The sequence below is a fragment of the Lissotriton helveticus genome, chromosome 9 (assembly GCF_964261635.1).
Source record: "Lissotriton helveticus chromosome 9, aLisHel1.1, whole genome shotgun sequence".
Classification (NCBI taxonomy): Eukaryota; Metazoa; Chordata; class Amphibia; order Caudata; family Salamandridae; genus Lissotriton; species Lissotriton helveticus.
Window position 1 is genome coordinate 770,935,479 of NC_136070.1, and position 18,969 is coordinate 770,954,447.

Sequence of the window (18,969 nt, forward strand, 5' to 3'; positions counted from 1 at the left end):
GGTCCTGCACGACAGCTCACAGTTCTGGGGCATAATTAATCAACCCTTTTTCGCTGAGGGGGATAATACAGTTTTGGAATGCGTCATCCCAGATGATAAATGGTTAAGACATTTTGGGGAGGTATATGGAAACCGAGAAACTGATGCCATCGAGATACCTTGGGCGTTGGTTGACCGTGCTCCTCTGTCCTTTTCACCAGCGGAGGTAGAGAGAGCTATCGAGGAGACCTCTAAGAAGAAGGCCCCAGGGCCAGATGGCGTCCCCGCTGATTTTTATAGACACGCCCCAAATCTCTGGGCAGGGGTTTTAACAAATGTCTTTAGAGCTGCAAATGGTAAAGTTTTCCCTAAAACCTGGTCCACTTCCATCATTGTGCCCATCTTTAACCGCATGCGCGCTAGCGGTTTTCCCGCTGCGCGCTGCGATTTTAAAAATCCCGCGTTACGTGACAAGGTCAGCTCGTCATCCGCGTAGCGCAGGTTACGCCCATGACGAGCTGACCTTGTCATGAGCGTAGAAGGGGTTAAAAAAGGCCAGTGGGATGACCCAGGGTGTTACAGGCCAATTTCCCTTCTAGACTCTGCAATTAAGATCTTAGGCAGAGTCTTACTATATAAACTTAGAGCTAACAACGAAAGGAGTGGGGGCCTGTCAAACATGCAATACGGTTTTAGAGAAAAGCGGGGCACACTGGACCAGTGCTCCAATCTGCACATGATAATATCGAAGTACACAGTGGCCAAGGAGGGGTCCTTGTTTCTGGCTTTCATGGACCTCTCCTCGGCTTTTGATTTAGTGAATAGATCAAAACTGTGGGAAGTTTTGGTACAGTTTGGTGTGGACAAGCCACTTGTGCATTTTTTGGCCTCACTACACCAGGAATTGTTTGCCTCAGTGAGGGTCACGAAGGGGGGAAGATGCACAAGCCTCTTTAAATCCCTGAGAGGAGTTCGCCAGGGCTGCATCTTGGCCCCCCTCCTATTCACCATCTATGTAAATGGCCTGGAAAAACATCTAGAGGCAGTGGAGGGGGACGTTCCGCGTGTAGGAGAAGTTAAGATCCCGGCTCTCCTATACGCGGACGATGCCGTACTGACAGCACGTACAGGGGTGGGCCTTCAGCGTTTGCTAGACGCTTTTGGGAACTTTATGGACCGGTTGGACCTAAAGATTAACGCCAAAAAGTCCCATACTATGGTGGTGGGTCGACACAGGAACAAGAAGAAGAAAAATTTACTTTTTTCCTGCAAGGGAGAAGTAGTGTCCAGGGTGGAAGTCTTTCCTTACTTGGGAGTCATATTTGATGAGAAGGGCTCGTGGGGTCCACAAATAAAGGCCAAAAGCCTTATCATTAATGAGAGCGTTCTCAGCTTTGCTGTGTTTCGCAAAAAGATTGGGGGCTAGGCCAATGGAGGCTCTTTTAAAGATTTACGATGCTAAATGTATCTCTTTAGTCATATACGGCTCTTCTGTATGGGGGTACGCACCACAAGATCCAATCCAAAAAGCTGAAAATAATTTTTTGAGACTCCTGCTGTCCATCCCTCAGTCTACACCTACGTTTTCAACTCATGGGGAGCTGGGCCTAGTCTATGTTACAGACAGAATCAGAATGGCCCCTTTATTATTCTGGCTAAAGACATGGCTAAATGCTGAGTTAACACTCAATCACTCCATTCTAACAGACGTTATATCTTTAGACCATGCTACGAAAATACCGTGGCTAGAATATGTAAGACTTACTTTTGCACAGCTAGGTCGCCCAGATCTATATAATGATCCCTTGAGTATTAGGCGAGAGGATATTATCTGGACCAAAAAGAGCTTTATGGATGGGGCGAGATTGGCTCGAGAAGAACAGGACCTCATGAAACCTACTGTTAGATTACACTATTTGTTATTAACATCACCTTCAATCGAGCCTTATCTTAGAACTGTAACCAAACCCTTCCATAGATTTTTGTTAATTAAATTCAGATTTAATTTAATTCATTATTCACTAGGCAACTATCAATCATGGTGCAAGCCAGAATGTGGCCCTCCGTGTAGATGTGATGAATTTTCTACGCAGGACTCCATGCATTTTATTATGTTTTGTAGTTTGTACACGGACCCCAGGAAGAAATATCTGACACCGCTACTGAGAGAGGCAGGGTTCATCCAGGTTAGGCCTGCCTTAGTTTATTTACAGTCCTTGGGTAGCAACCGGGTTATTTTCTGTGTAGCTAGCTTCTTGGTGGCGGCCTATAGAATTAAATCCAAAAGAGGCCACTGAGTGATTTTGTACAGTTTTAGTGTGCAATATTAGTATAACGTTTGCATGGTGTACATGTTTACATCTATTTTCACTTCTGCCCAATGTACGCAGCCACAATGATTTTTATGATTGTGTATATGTATGTAATAGGTGATTTTTAAATGTATATAAATGTTTTATTCCCTTTTATGATTTTAACAAATCGAATAAAGTGTATTTGACTGACTGACTGGTCAAACACCAATCCAATAAACTGGCCAAAACATCGAAAGAAACCCCCAAGTCTCTAATCTCATCCGAGGAATTCTCCTCTTTCTTCGCTGACAAAATCACAGCCTTAGGAAAAGAACTCAGTTTGTCCACATACCAACCACTTCCTGATCTGATCCTCAATCCACGCTGCCCCCTCTGGCTTCACCTAAAAATCAAATTAATTGGGGTGTGTGAGGAGCACTCCTCTAGTTAGTCTTTATGCACTTGAGAATAATGTTTGTTTGTATGATGAACTTGATACTATAGTATGAGCAATCAGGCACTGTTTGACCATAGCACATTATTGTCGACACCATAACTAGGTATGACTTTCTGAGTTATTTTAAATGCAAATACAATATAACAAGTATAACATCGGTGAGAACAATATCAATATGAGGCAGAATGTTTCCAATGTTTACATAATATGACTCATTTGTTTAATCTGTAAGGGTGTTGAACATTGGCCACCAGTTATTGTGTACTGATTTATTGGAGTAGAATATGTATGAAACTATCACACAACACATCACACCATACCACATAATCGCATTAATCTTCAGTAAACAATACCATAACAAACTAAATACGGCAGGATTTTAATATCATCTTAACCCATCAGGGTGGAAAAACACGCCAGTACACAACTATAAAGTGAAATACAATAACAGTGTATAGTTATTATTTTCATTAGGTTAAGATGGCACCCAAGGGCGCTAAATCAAAATATGAGTAACTTTGACAGTCCGCTTTTTATCTCTAAAGTCGCGAACACATGACAACGGGATAGAAATAGCTAGGTAATGGCGGCGATTTTGAACGCGGTTTGAAGCACAACGGTAACGGGAGAGCGAGGCAGTGTCACCTATTCAGGTAAACACTGAGTACGAGCGTTTTTTTAGATAGGCACAGTACTTGTAAGCTGATATTACTGCCAGGTACTTATAACGCTGTTTTCGTTTATTTTTAGAACGGACGATAAAGTATAGAGGTATGAGAACATCTTACATTGACAATGTCGAGCACATGAGACTTTGGCTCGCAATTCACTGTAGCAGCCGTCATATATATTTTTTCAGGGTACAGACACACATTGACAGCTCTACAGGTACGTTCGGTTTATTCATAAGGCACATCTTGTTAGAAAGTATTTGATACAATCTGCATCATTATAACTATGAATGCGCTTATTGTTTTCATTCATCTCATTCAGGCAGCTTACCGACAATAATATATGGTTCAGGAACGCGGTAAGCATTTAACCTTATCCAGAATATAACTTCCGTTGTGCAATAGTGAGTTAGTCTCTGACCGACAGATTACATAGATATTATCATTGTTTTCAGCTTCATCCAGGAGAGGTGATCCTTTTACACAGGTATGATTTGTAATACCATCAATATCACACTCATGGGCGTCCTCATATTTTACATTACATTTACACATTTTTATTTTATTGCAGACGGCCCCTGATGAAGGTACTAACAGTACCGAAATGCATTGGGCAGGATAGAGAAACTGTGTTGTAAACTGACAAAGCAAAGTATATTGTGTATGTAAAACCAGATAAGAAATGTATTAGATGTATTACATGTTGACATGATGAAATAATTCACACTGAAGAAAGTGTGTACAAGCAATTATAAAAATGAGAATCATGTATTAAAACAATGTATTGTTTTCTGGTATATTGATTTGTAAAACATTTTTCAAAACTTAGAAGGTGTATCACACCGAGTGAACAGTGCGCGGCTAGATGGGTTTATAACCCATCACAACGCACATTCACCTAAAAATCAAGCACACTGGACTGACTTCAAATTCTATAAGAAGACTCCGTCTCAAAAATCCTATCCACCGTAGACTGTAATAACCATTTTAATTACCTGCTCCACTCCAACTGCCTAGCTGCCGCCACCCAATCAGCTATTCCTAGCTGGACTGCAATAATTAATGTCTCTTTCCGGCAGCGATCGACTTCCGATTCTTTGAAAGCCAGCCAAGTCCTCCCCATTTTTAAAAAGCGGTCGCTGGATCCAGCCTCCCCCGGCAACTTCAGACCTATCTCTAACATCCCTCTATTAGCCAAAGTGTTGGAGAAGTGTGTGCAACAATAGCTAAGTCAACACATCAACAACTTCCACCTACTAGATGACTTCCAATCCGGGTTCAGACCTGGGCACAGCTCTGAAACCACCATGCTCCACATCGTTGATGATGCCCTTCAAGCCCTGGACCAAGGCAAAACCTGTCTCCTAATCCTCCTAGACCTATCCTCAGCCTTTGACGTGGTCAACCATGAAAAACTACTCGAACGCCTCAAACTCAGCATGGGTTTGGATGGCTCTTTTCTGGAATGGTTTAGATCCTTCCTACAAAACCACCGATCAGAGAGATTCCTAATTAACAGTAACCTGTTTGCTCCCTCTCCGGTCATGGTCAGAGTCCCGCAAGGATCAACCCTGTCCCCCACCCTCTTCAACCTTTACCTAGAACCGCTTACTGATGTTCTACGCACCGCAAATATCTCCTACCATATGTATGCAGACGATACCCTACATCAAACCCTCTTCTCTCGAGGAGATTATCTCCCTGAATGAGGCCCTGAAACTGACAGTCCAATGGCTTGCATCCAATCAACTTAAACTCAATGCAAAGAAAACAGAATTTCTTCCAAATTCCCCTACAAAAAACAACCCTGAGTTTCAGTTATGGATAAAGGCTATCACAGACTTAAACTGCCCACTGACCATCGTGGAATCAGGCAAATCTCTGGGATTAACCCTGGACTTCAATCTAAACATGCAAGATCACATCAAATCGATGGCCAAATCAGCCAGGTTCCACCTGAGCTACCCAGGGAAACTGAAACCCTTTCTCGACACTCCTGGCCTAAAAATGGCAGTCCAAGCATTTGTCATCTCTAGACTGGAACATGGCTGTTCCACCCTCTCTGGGTTACCCATGACCTCCCTGGTGCCTTTGAAAGCCTGCCTCAACGTGGCCGCCAGACTACTTACTGGCACAAGGAAGTTCGACTACATTTCTCCACACCTGAAAGCTCTGAACTGGCTTCCTCTCGAGGCCAGAATACAGCTGAAACTGGCATGCATCACGCACAAGGCTCTATAGGCAAAAACCACTGCATATCTTGCACTGCATATCTTGCACACAAACTGGTGATATCTGGAGAAAGCAGAATCTCCCGGTCCACTAGAGACCGCCTGCTCCAACCTGCACGTTTTCAGGGGAACAAAACTTACAATCGAGCCTTCTCCGGGGCCGCCCCAACAATATGAAACTCTCTCCCACCCGTCATTAGAAGAATCCCTTCTCTGGCACGCTTCAAAAAAGAAGCCAAAACCTTCCTGATGGGTAAATTCCTCGCTTAACTTCTGCCTTCAACCACCACTGAGACCCTGTTTAACTTCCGGCTTTGGCCTCCCCCTGACTACCTAGTCTCCCCCCAAGATACCTGGGGCCCTGTCTTGTGTAATTGTAAACATAAACTGTACATGCGTGTCCTTCTATCCATTATATTTCCAGCTTTGTATGTATTCTGTGATGCTAAGCCTTTTGTATAACTCTGACTCCTGTAACGCGCTCTGATACCCTAACGGGTCAAGTTCGCGCTCTATAAAACATGAAAACTAAATAAATAAAAAAGCCCCGTCCTGCCTGCAGGTTGTTGCGGATCCAATGCAGACAACGTGAAGGCGCTGCTGAAAGTTTCCTGGTGTTTGGAAATTACAACAGACGGGGCTCGACGTGCGACGTGCACGCAGGCAGCAGCAAGCAACAGACCAGATGTCCGACTTCATCAGCATGATAAACTTTTTGTCTGAATCAGGGCATGCGTTGGAGAGGACTGCACACACGCCGTGAGTGGAACTGCTGTCCTCACTGCCACTTCCACCCCCGAAGCGCCGTGAGGGCAACGGCCGGAGCATCGAGACACTTGGTGTGAGGGACTACACCGACCTGGTGCCCCGGAGGTGAGAGGCGCACCTGGACCGGCAGCGGAAGCGCCCGGAGGCGCGATTTAATAGCAGAGCGCCGGAGCGCTCATTGGGGGCTTACTTTCAGGACTGCACACACGCCATGAGGGGAACGGCTGTCCTCACCGCCACTTCCACCCCTGAAGCGCCGTGAGGGCAACGGCCGGAGCATCGAGACACTTGGTGTGAGGGACTACACCTCCCAGGTGCCCCGGAGGTGAGAGGCGCACCTGGACCGGCAGCGGAAGTGCCCGGAGGCGCGATTTAACAGCGGAACGCCTTTCGCCCCGCGAGTCGCGCGCGGGAGAAGCCCGGGACAAGGGCGGGCCATCTCTGGCTGTCCGGGGTCGACCTGAGACGGGACGGGCCACATCTCTAACATCCCCCCCAAAAAAAGGATCACCGATACCAGCAAAAGCTGTAAGAGGAACTTATTATTTAACTGTGCCTGTTTTGCCTTAGGGGCAATACATTGTATTGTTTGAAAAGACGCAATCCCCGTATACTCTAGCTACATGGGGAAACGAAAAGCGATGGAGGGGGGGAACGGAGCAGGCAATGCGTCAAAGCATCGCAAGGCGAAGAGAGTATCGACAAAAAGGCATTCCAAGTAGTAGATAGTGATGTTATGGATCGTATTGACTCCCTTGTGAACGAGTGCAGAGAAATTCTTGTTGTTGACCAAATAGAGTCCGTTGTGACTGACAATGGTGGGGTCACTTTGAATCTATCCAATGCCTCAAACGATCATCCTAAAATACCAGCTATGTTCAAGGCAAAACGGATACGTAAATACAAGGAAAGTATGGCAAATCCTAGTGAAGATTGCATAATTGTACCAAGTGAATCTGTTAGCTCAGTAGGCAGGACTACTTCCCCTGATTCGGAGAGTGAGATTGAGCCATTGGCCTCAGCCCCGCAGGTACTTCTGGGAAACAGGTTTGCAGTCTTGGCTGAGGTCCATGAAGAGCCTCCTTCTCACTCTAGCAACAATAGTAGCAGGGATAAGATACTGCCTATGGATGTCGGTACTTTGTCCAATCTAGTTATCTTACTAAGGGATGAAATAGGGGCCTTGAGGTCATTGATCGTAAATTTTACCTCTATGATAACCGAAAAAGGCGAAGGTGTACCAAAACCAACAAGTAAAGTTGCTCCGCCAGCACGTAATCTATCTCAAACACGTACTGACGTTGTTAGCAATGTACCCCTAGCTAAAACCTCGAACCAATGTAGTACCCAGAGACAGGGGAATATAGCAGGATTAAACACCGGGTGCCTAGCCCCGAAACTGAGGAATACAGGCTAGCCTCCCCACGGCCCTAGAGGAGAGGGTTGTGGCCAAACAACAAGTCAAACTATTAATGGGCCAGTTGGTTCCCATTTATATTCGGCTAAAGTCTCTGAGGGTCCACCAACCTTAGGGCCAAATAACTTGGGTCCCAAACGAAGTAGCCTCCATAATAAAGTGCACTCTGCTAAGAATAAAATATATATGACCAATGTTCCGAAACTAACGAAGGGAAACAATGGTAATTTCGAGCCCCCGGATTCTCTAACTAACAAAGCCATTTATTGGCTGCGTTATGTTAGAGGATGCCGTTCGGTGATCAGGGAGGATAATGTAGAGGCAAAGAGATTGAGCTCCCCAAATCTTGCAGGTGACTCTATAGAGCTAACTCTGAAATCCCCATTCCTTGCAGAAAACCTTTTCGCACTGGAGTTTAGATGTAGTGCTCCATCTCCTTCTCAGATCCAGCTAAGGAAAACATGCCCCCACACCCTGGTGTCTACCCCTGTATTTCCTGTAAGACTAGGTAGTAGGTTTAACTCTGGTCTAGATAACATTGACTGACAATCATTGGTCTTACAGGCAGAAGGTAGTGAGAATTGGATGGCAACCAATGAAAGGGAGGGTATGCACAGACTAGTAAGAAATGGCTCACCTAGTCCTGAAGTGTGTGATGTTATCTCCTTAGTAAGCCCTAACTCTGAGCCAGATCCTGGGAGAAGGGTCGATACTGCTTCTGATCAACATCAAGGTCTGCTAAAGGAAATGGAACAAGATTCGTCTCTGGTGAACTATGTAAACCCTTTACTGAAGCCTTCGGTTGGCATTGTGGACAATATGGGAAAACTACTCTCATGGAACATTGCTGGGTTGGGTTCTAAATTGGACTCTGGCGACTGGCTTTTCTTTGTTAATTCTTATGATTTATGTATATTCCAGGAGACATGGTTATGCGAACCATCCTTTGCACAGGGATACCTGAATTACTCTGTGCCAGCACTAAAGGGTCCAAAGGGGAGACCTATGGGTGGTTTAACCATTTGGGTCCGTCAGACTTTAAAACTAGCTGTCAAGGTAATAGACACCTCCCACAGAGACATACAACTAATCAGAATGAGCTCTGACACTCTAGGGTCGCTTGACATCTACAATGTTTATGTAAGGAGTAAAAAGGGTGGGAGGTTAGAGGTTTTAGTGGCCTTGGGTTCCCTCCTTGATACTCAGTCACAAGATAATAACATTGTAATTGCAGGTGATTTTAACCGAACATTTGAACCCTTATCCATAGATGACGATTCTCTCGGGGACGAAATTAGAGCTGAAATCAGTTGTACGCTGGACTGAGGATGTCATTAGTATGAAAGCCTTATGTTACGAAAAAGGATTAAGAGCGTTAAATGGGAGGACTTTAAGTGACAAAAATGGGTCTAGTACATTTGACAACAGGCGCCATAAAAGCAGAATTGACTATGTCATATGTAGCCTGAAATTATGGCCGCTGGTCTGTGACATGGAGGTTGTGTGGAGGAGTGAGAGTGACCACAACCCTCTGTGCACAGAGCATAAATGTGGACTCCCACCAATGGGCCCATAGGCTCTAATGTCCTTATCCCTCCCCTAATTGTCCCTACAAATGACATGCGCAGGCTTAGGTGGGCAAATGTAGCGACCAACCAGCAGGCCATTGCCAATATTAACTGTGAGACAGATAATGCAATACTAGCTCTAGAACTTATTAACTCCTCTAGTTCTGGGTCGAGTACTGTGGTTGAAATCCACGATACTCTCTTTTGTGTAATCAAAAAACACTTTTTGCAGCCTGCAAATGTCACTAGAGCGAGAGCCTCCAAACATGCAAAATGGTTTAATGCCCATTGCAGGGATGCACGACTGGCACGACTGCCATAAAAGGGAGACAGCCTATTGCTATTCGATTAGCTAGAAAGGAGTATAAGGCTAGTATAGTGAAGGCAAAGAAAGCCTGGGACGAGCATCATTGGTCTGAGTTAAAAGTAGCCTGCGATAGGAACGATTCTAGGTTATTCTGGAGCATTGTTAAGTGGGGTAGTGAGGGGCAACCCGAGCCCCCAGGTAACAATGTTCCAGAAGAGGAGTGGGTAAATTACTTCAAGGCACAGTATGCTGATCCTAAACAGGTCCCCACAATGGCGGGTATAAGTTCATCCCACTTTAAAGATAAATCCTTTAGCCCAAAAGAGATCATGGCGGCCTTGAGCACTGTGTCCAGTGGGCGTGCTCCTGGACTAGATGGAGTACCAGCGGACGTTTTTATTAACGATAAGGAACGCTGGTGTAAGTACATCTACCTTCTTATTAACGCTATTGCCCAGGGTGCAGAGGTACCGACATCCTGGCAGGGTGCGGTAATAATACCAGTGTTTAAGAAGGGCGACCGATCACAGCCTGGCAATTACAGGCCGATAAGCCTTATTGATACCATCCAAAAAGTAGTGGGGCGTGTGATTGTGAACAGGCTGCTTGACTGGGCAGAGGAGAACAACGCTCTGTCACCTTTTCAAGCTGGATTCCGCAGGTCCACAAGCACGGTGGACCAGGTTTTCCGCTTTACCTTGTTGCAATGGAGGACCGTGGTACTGGGCGGGGGCAGTCTATACGCAGCCTTTGTTGACTTGCGGGCTGCCTTCGACCTAGTGCCATGGTCCAAGCTGTGGTCAGTCCTCAAGACTATGGGTGTTCCTACAGAATTATTGTCATTGATAATAAGACTCCATGAAACAAATTTTGCCAGGATTCAGTGGGGGGGACATGGTAAGGTGACTGCGGACTTCCGGTCGAGCGGGGCGTCCGGCAAGGTTGCTCTATGGCACCCACCCTCTTTACACTGTTTATTAATGGCGTAGTAGCCCGTATGTTGTCTGCGAAGGTGGAGGCTCCCTCACTATCTGGCACAAAAATGCCTATTTTAATGTTCGCAGATGACACGCTCATTCTATCAAAGACTCCGAGCAGTCTCCAGAGAGCTTTGTCCATTTTTGATCTATTCTGTGGGGAACATGGCCTAGAGGTCAATGTGTCCAAAACAAAACTTATGGTCTTCAACCCCCACCGTAGTTTTAAATCTAAAATCATTATGAACGGCCGCCGTCTGGAGATGGTGAATGCTTTCACATATTTGGGGATTCACATATCGAGTAGGAACAGGTGGAGCCAGCATATAGATCTTGCCACACTGAGACATAGACAACTGTCAGGTGCTATTAGCTCAGAGCATAGAAAATCCCTGACTAAACCTGTAAAGCCTGCTCTCCAGGTATATGAAGCAAAGGCTCTTGGCTCCGCACTTTATGGTGCTGAGCTATGGGGGTTTGAGAAGGTGGCTGCACTTCAATCCTCGGAAAATAAGTTTTTCCGGGCAATAACTGGTGTACCTAAAAGCACTCCCTTGCTGCCCCTGAGGTATGATCTGGGCAGAAAAGCGGTTACAGACTTGGTCAGGCTTCGACCGATCCTGTATTGGCGAAGGCTCTGGACGACTCCTGAGCTTTCCCATTACGCCAAGGGGTTCCTAGACATTATTAAGGCAGATGTGTTCCACAAAATCAAGTGGCTCAAATCACTCAGTGCAATTTTGAATGAGCTTGTTATGAGTTCACTTTGGGTAGATCCAGCGGGATCGCCTTTTCCGACTAAAAGAGTCTTAAAAGAAATTTACTGGGAGAAGGTAGCCTCTTGAGGCTGGGGTAGCTCGAGTACAGGATCTATGGCTGGAACATTTCTAGAAGCTAAACTCTATCCCTGCCTGGAACCCTATTGGGACATCATAACAAGGCCTGGCGATAGAAAGCTCCTTTTTCAATTAAGAGCAGGTGCACTTCCCCTTAGAGCTTTGACAGCAAAATGGGATGGTGGAGCATGCGACAGTTGTCCTGCTTGTGGTACTGCCAAAGAAACAATTGGTCATCTTTTATTTTCTTGCACAACCTACTCTGATCCACGGCGCACTTGGTTAACACCGATGTGTAAGAATTTGGGAACCACCAGCAGCACTGTTGCCTTGCGTATTATACGCACTAACAATCTGACGTGGCTATAAATAGCTACTGCCAAGTATCTTGGATGGGCATGGTCGATCAGACAGAGACTGCTAGTCATTTGACTATTCTCTGTCTAACTAATTTGTCTGCATTTTATGCTTATGTTTTTACCCATAAAATTGTTTTAACCAGGCAAATTTTAATTTTCGTATATTTTTAACAAATCGCTTAGTTTGCACTGTTTCCAATTCCTAAATTGGAAATGTAATCCAAGTCAATAATTGTTTTAGTTTTTAATATAATTAACTGTAAATCTAATTGTATTTTTAAATTGTTGAATGTACTTGCTTTTATGAGTGAAACCTCGAATAAAGCACACTTTGACTTGACTTGCATCTTTTTCAGTGGGGCCCAACCTTTTGGCAGGGTTAATGGCGTCCAACCTGGGAAAAAAGTGGGTGGACACTGTCCACTCGTGTGTACCCCCGACTTGTGCCCTGTTCTTCACCAGGGATAATTTCTGTGAATTCATAGAAGCCCCACCCACTTCCTTCCTGTGTTTCAGGACGACAGTTTAGAACCAATCCAATCCAAAAAAGCTTTATTATTGGTTAAAAACTATAAAAGCACATGTATACATACATAAGATAAAAACTGTCCATATGAAACAAATAATACATACAAGATAACGGGCGAAAGTCCTAAAATAGTTAAAAGATGTAAAAAATGATAAGACATGAGAGGATCATAAAAAGGTTAAAATCAGAGTAAGGAGAATTAGATCTGTCTCTTCGCTGCTTTCGCACCCCGGGCAAGCACTCGGACCGTGGGGGGCGTTTGTCCACTTGTTTGTCACAGCCCTCACCGGGAGAACTCCATGTCTGAATTGGAGATATAATTTTTTTGCCAGTGGGGGCTGGATATTATCCAGGAATTTCTCAAAATGGTAATTGTCCTTGACAACCAAGAAGCTATTAGTCAGTCTACCCAAAGAAGGATTTGATAGTAAAAGGTGCATACGATATTGTTTAAGTTCAGCCCCCAGCGTCCTCTTATTAATCGTGGGGCAGATTTCCTCGGGAGCAAACCACAAATTACCCCAGCCTAAAGCGAGACAGAGCTGCTTAACAGACTTCAGCCAAGGAATATTTCCCAAACCCTTATGGACAGAAGTGCCCCTAGGTCTTCCCTATAGCTCGAAAGCTCAGGGGTGGACCAGAGACGCCTCCAATACAACAGAGGACGATTTGAAATGACCTCCTGTATCGGGGTCAAACTAAGGTCTAACCGTAGAGAGGTCAAGGGTGAACTCAGGGGGAGTCTCGCTAAGCGCCTGATAAAGCTATTCTCAGAAGTGGACAGAGAGGCGGCATTAACATGGCCCCAGAGTTCGGCTCCATAGAGAGCCCCCCCTCTCGCCTGGGCCTTGTATATTTCTACTGGCGGCCCCAAGGTTCCAGATGAGCACTCATTGTAAACCTTTAGGATGCCGCCAGAAGATTGGACCAACTTCAGGTTAGCCTTAGTCAAATGCGCCCCCCAGTCCATCCTATCATTTAGAGTAACCCCTAGATAATCAAAGGTGGACACTCTTTCTAACGCCTTGCCATCCATATGCGGGTGCGGACAATTGGATGATTTTACATTAAAAGCCATAAACTTGGTTTTTGCGAGATTAATCTCCAGATTTCTAGATCTGCAAAAGGAGCAAAACGTCTCCAGTGTTTGCTTTAAAACCCATAGGGGATTTTGATAACAAAAAGGCTGATGGGGCGGTAGTTAGCCGGGTCAAGAGGGGAAGCCTTTTTATGGATTGGGATAATCTCGGCTCCCAGCCAAGTTGGAGGAATCTCCATACCAAAGAGAATGGCATTAAAATAAAGCCAGATGTAAGGGGCCCAAACCTTTTGCTCGCTCAAAAATAGATCACCCGGTATCCTATCTAGACCCGGGGCCTTACCAGTGGATAGACCTTTGAGTGCCACCTGGATTTCAAGTATGGTAAAAGGGGGCAAGTCGGGGATCACAGCATCCAGTAAAACACGGGCAGATGAACTCTTCAATGAAGGAACAATGTCTTCAGAGGATGGGAAATCAATGTGAGAAAAAAGAGGCTTGAAGTGGGCTAACCAAGCCTCTTCGCTCAGGTTGGGAATTATAGCGGGCAACCCCTCAACTGATTCTGATCTAACTAAATTCCAAAAGGCCCTGTAATCACGTCCATCCAGGGCTTCTTTTATACGTTCCCATCTGGTCGCCTCCCATTCCGACCTGGACGCTCGACTCATACTCTTATAAGTTTGTCTAGCTGCACTAATGCTCAGCACAGACCCGGATTTAACCTCCCTTACAAGTACACGTTTGGTCGCCCTGCAGTTTTTATTGTACCATTGGGCCCGATTTTTGTCCCGTGGCTTGATGATGGCTGAGTTATAGAAATAGTCAGCCAAAGTCGTCACGAGGTTGGTGTGAATGCACTCTAGATCCTGGAAATAGGGCAAATCATATTTATCCGCAGGAAGTTTAAAATCCTCTGCTAAAGAATGTGCAACGTGTCGATATAGCTCCGCAATTTTGTCAGGAGCTAACACAAACTGAGCCCACCTAATGCGTCTGCCACCAGCCACTGAGGATATGTGAAGATCAGCACAGGGCTTCATTACCCCCCTTACGTGTTGGTGGCCCAGGGTACATTTTAATTCAAGTGACAACAGATTGTGGTCACTATCTACCCTTTAAATAACAGTAAAGGCCTTCAATTGAGACCAGAATTCCACATTGACCATGATGTAGTCAATGGTTGTGCTTTTCCCCACTCTGTTGAAGGTGCATGCACCTGGTAGGTCCGGTAGAAACCTACTGTTACATGCCCTAAGAGAGTGGGTAACGAGCAGTTTGTTAATCTGGAGGGCCAAGGGCGTAAGGCGCTTTGCCGGATACATGCAGCACTCCTGGATGTGCCAGGACGAGTCCGCATCTGAGGTAACAGAAGGAATCCCATCCAAGGGTTCGAAGTGACAATTAAAATCACCCCTATAATTCTATGGGTAGGTGAGGGAAATAATAGAAGAAGTTGATTAAGGGCTTCTAACATAGATAACCCCAGTGATTGTGGAGTTGGGCGCAAATAAATGTTAAATACCACCAGCGTCGTAGCATCGGGAATTTAAGTGCTATACATTTAGCCAGTAAATAATTTTGTTCTTTAGCTCAGGGTAAGACTCACCTCGCTCACCTGATAACAAGGGGACGACTGTTAGAACCACCACATACGGTGATGCTTCAGGTGGTAACTGAGGGCAAGGTGAAGAACAATGGGCCCTAATACCAGAGGGGTTTTGAGGGGGATTTTGGGGAGACACACCCTGGTCTGGCCGTTGTTTACTGGGGGGCTTTAGGAGTGGGGGGTAAATTTAGAGGACCCAGGCTAGCTGAAACTGGAGTGGCCCTGGGTGCACTAGTTTCAGGGATACGTGCACACAAACTAACTTGCGCTGCCCCATGTACTAGGATATCAGAACTAGGGCCTACCTTTAGGCTAGGGCCTTGGGTTACCTGCTTAGGATTGTCTAGAACCACTTTCCCCGTAATAATTCCAGATGAAATAGATTGATGTCCTCCTGCTCCACTTTTGTTATTTAACAGTGAGACTACTCTATCCATTCTACTCACCAGAGTTTTAAAGTGAGAATTGATAAGGTGTTCCATTTGGGCTTGGAGATCTAATACTAGATGAGAGGCCCAGACCGGAGGTGCTAAGGTGGAAAAGTTGGAACCTGGCTCAACAACTGAGGGATCAGGAGTAGGGGAAAGACTCTTAGATGCTTTTTAGGTTGTCTCGACTTTTTATTTCTCATGCGAGGCTTAGGTGCCTTTCTAACGTTCGGAGGGACTATGGACGATACAGAGTTAGCGGGAGAGCTAGAAGCTGGCAAGATCTGTGCACATGGAAGGTCAACAAAGGAAGACACTAGCATCGAGTCAGGTGAGTTGACAGTGTCTAGGGATATATCCCCGGATGGTAGTGGGGGGGGGCAAGGCAGAACCTTGTTTTAGTGATCTGTAAAGTTCTTGTGCTTCAAAAACGAATTTCTTTAACTGACTCCCTACGGGCCGTATCGGAATTGTGCAGTTTACAGGATTCTCAAAGTGTATGGACAATTTTCACTGTTTCACAATGCTTGTATTAGTACACGATTTCTTGCTTTTATTTTCACTTATAAAATGTTTAATCACAGAGTTCTTTTCAGTTCAAGTATAGTATGTTTAATTTTGCTGATTTAGTTCGTTTAAAAAAACAAAAAGCAGAACAAATTGCCTAATTTGCATAAATTCTAGTTAAATGTTTGCATTTAATAGTTTGTAACTTAATAACTATATTTCTGGGATCCCGCACATACATGCTTGATACTTTACATCTTATGAATTCAGAGAGAACCCCTGTGGTGAAGAACTATGATTACAAGTAATGTTTCCTTTTTCTATCACGTGGTCAGGTTTGGAGCCTGAAATGAAGCATCTAGACCTTAACCATAGCTATGGCATTGTCACATAAATATTCTTATGACTCAAATGTAATTCCTTTTCCATATAGGAAGACATTTTAAAACAGAGAAACAAAACATGATTGTAATAAATACAAAATAAGTATTTAAAGCTGCCCATTGAACTGTCACCAGATCATATCCACACTCTGCCAACTATTTTCAGGTTAGAAGCTAAACTATAATATGCAGTAATCTTCATGCCGCACACTTCCTGTATTTACCTATTGGTAACAATTTTCAAAGCAATGTGCCAAAGAGCTGATAATGTAAGTTTAGGGAACTACAGTTTCGTGCCCAGCTTAACCCTCTAATTCTGCTGGTCTTGTTTCCTGTTACTTCTGGAAGAGAGTAAGAATGAGGAGTGGTTAAGCTGTGCTCTTGGACAGAAATATTTCCCCCTCTGTGAATGACCTCTGTTTTTTGTCTTGGCAGGAGGACCAGCTTGGCCTGTCACTACTCACATTTGAGCAACTGCAGTCCGAGGAAATGTTGAAGAAGATAGAACAGATAGCTCACCAGGTGTGACATTGACATGGCAAGGAGGAATCACAGTGCTAACTGACATGAAGTTGTGCAAGACACATTAGGGCTGCAAGATGGTGAAGGAAGGATAATGCAAGAGAGATGTTCAATCCCCACATCCTACTAGCCCTGGCCCATTCCGTTTTCAGTAGCAACTTTGGTTTGGTTCTGCGAGTCACAAATGCTATGTTAGTAGACGAGAGCATATATTTCCTGTGATGCAGTGTCCATCTCATCATTCATGTAGCTGTGGTTTGGGGAGACATACAGAAGAACAGAGGCGAAGAGGAAACATTATTTTTTTATTTTTCTAAAACAGAAGAAAAAGGTCCACCCCCACTTGAAAATGGCATAAACCTCATTCAGTCCTGGTGTCCTTGTGATGTTAGCGCTTCCTTTCCATGCCATGATTTGTGTGCAACGCTTTTAATTTCGATATGTGTTATTGCCTGTGCATACATGGAATAAAAACAAGTAATAAAACAGATGAAGCCTTAGATGATTATTTTCCATTGTACACTTTTTAATGGCTTGAACTATCACTTACTTCCAAGACTTTTATTATATTGTGAGTTCAATTTACAGATTGTGAAGTTGTCACAAAAGAAAGTTAGCCTGCTGCTTTCAAACATCAGATTGTCTTTAGAAGATGTGACATTTCTGATGGGGATTTCTAGCTCCAGATTACTCACGGTTTGAATATTCCCCAGGTGTCAGACTGGATCCGGAAACTTTTCCACAGTGCCTCTGCCCTCCATAAGGTGCTACCTCTTTATATTTGTCCTGTACTTCGTCACCTGATCTTCCCTCTCTGGTTCCTGCTTTGGCCATTGCACCACCATATTACAATCTTCCAATAAGTCTGTTGGTACTGCAATGTTAAACAATATGTCCATATCTTTCCACAACAGATCTCCTAAAGTTGCTATTCTATTTAACTCTGTGTACCGGTGTACCATTTATGTGGTTCCTCACGTAGTTTGAGAAAGTCTTTAGTAAATGATAGATGATAAAAAAGTTAAGAACCACTGCTTTAGATGTTAGACGAGCTCATGTGTTAAATTGACAGATTCAAAGCCTGTAGAAAATTAAGAAAAATAAGCAAAGCTTATAGTAAGTTCCACCAGTTTCCAAGTCAAGTAATGCTAGGTGGATACTTAAGCATATTCAGGTCTGTTATGCTGAAGCAAAATGTACACTGCATGATGTTGCCTAGAGCATATTCCACCTGCAAGTGGGAACCACTATTGATTTCATCGAGAACATTCCATTTGCAGACAAATGTAGGTCTCCAACATGGTCTGCTATCCTCACGCTCACAAAACATTGTGTGGACATTCATGCCTGGTAAGAAGCATAAATCTGACAAACTGTTATTAAAACTTTGTTCCAAATTTCTTCTGTTACAGCTCACAAGCCACCGCTTTAGGGAGAAGGGAACTGTTTTTCAGTGTGTGCACATCATTTACCCTTGCTTTGCAGCCAGTAATGATTTAGATTCACATACATGCTTCCGCCATCCTGAATGCAAGCTCATGGTATGCTTGGAACAGTAATTGTTTTTAGGTCGAGCTGGTAAACTGCATCCGAAGGATGCAGGTGTCCAGCTGGAGACCTAATGTTGCCTGTCTCGAAGGAAGGAGGACAAGAGGGTGTTACGAGCTTTTTTCCTGGATTTGTGTGCGCGAACGCGCACGTTCCGTCCTGCGCCGCGCCGTGCACTTCCCTCCCATACTCCCAGCCAGTCAGCCTAACGCGCATGCATGCACACAGACACACACACGCGCGCACACGCACTTACACTTACACAGACACGCAGGCACCCAGACAGGCAACCCCCCCCCACAGTCACACACACACACACACACAGACTCCAAGACTCATACACACACGCACGCTCACACACATACACAGCCCGCCGCCGCGCGCGCACACACACATGCCCCCCGCCCTCGCAGCCCAGCAAATAACAAGGCGAAGCCCCACTCACCGGCTTCCTTGGTGCAGCGGCTCTCACCAGCAGCAGGACTCTTCCTCCCTTCTTCGGCACCGGGGCGCAGGGTAGGCTCCTGCCTGCTCAGGTGC

The 18,969-nt window shown here is 44.9% G+C and overlaps 1 protein-coding gene across 2 annotated transcripts in view; it reads left to right on the forward strand.

The window, feature by feature from the left end:
* Positions 1 to 17,371, forward strand: part of ERCC2 (ERCC excision repair 2, TFIIH core complex helicase subunit) — a 1,411,027-nt gene extending 1,393,656 nt beyond the window's left edge. For both annotated transcript variants that reach the window (XM_078660894.1, XM_078660895.1), the window contains one exon: positions 16,795 to 17,371. In XM_078660894.1, coding sequence (XP_078517020.1) covers positions 16,795 to 16,887 — 93 coding nt within the window. In that variant the 3' untranslated portion in view covers positions 16,888 to 17,371. The remainder of the gene's footprint in view (positions 1 to 16,794) is intronic.
* The last annotated feature ends 1,598 nt before the right edge of the window (positions 17,372 to 18,969 follow it).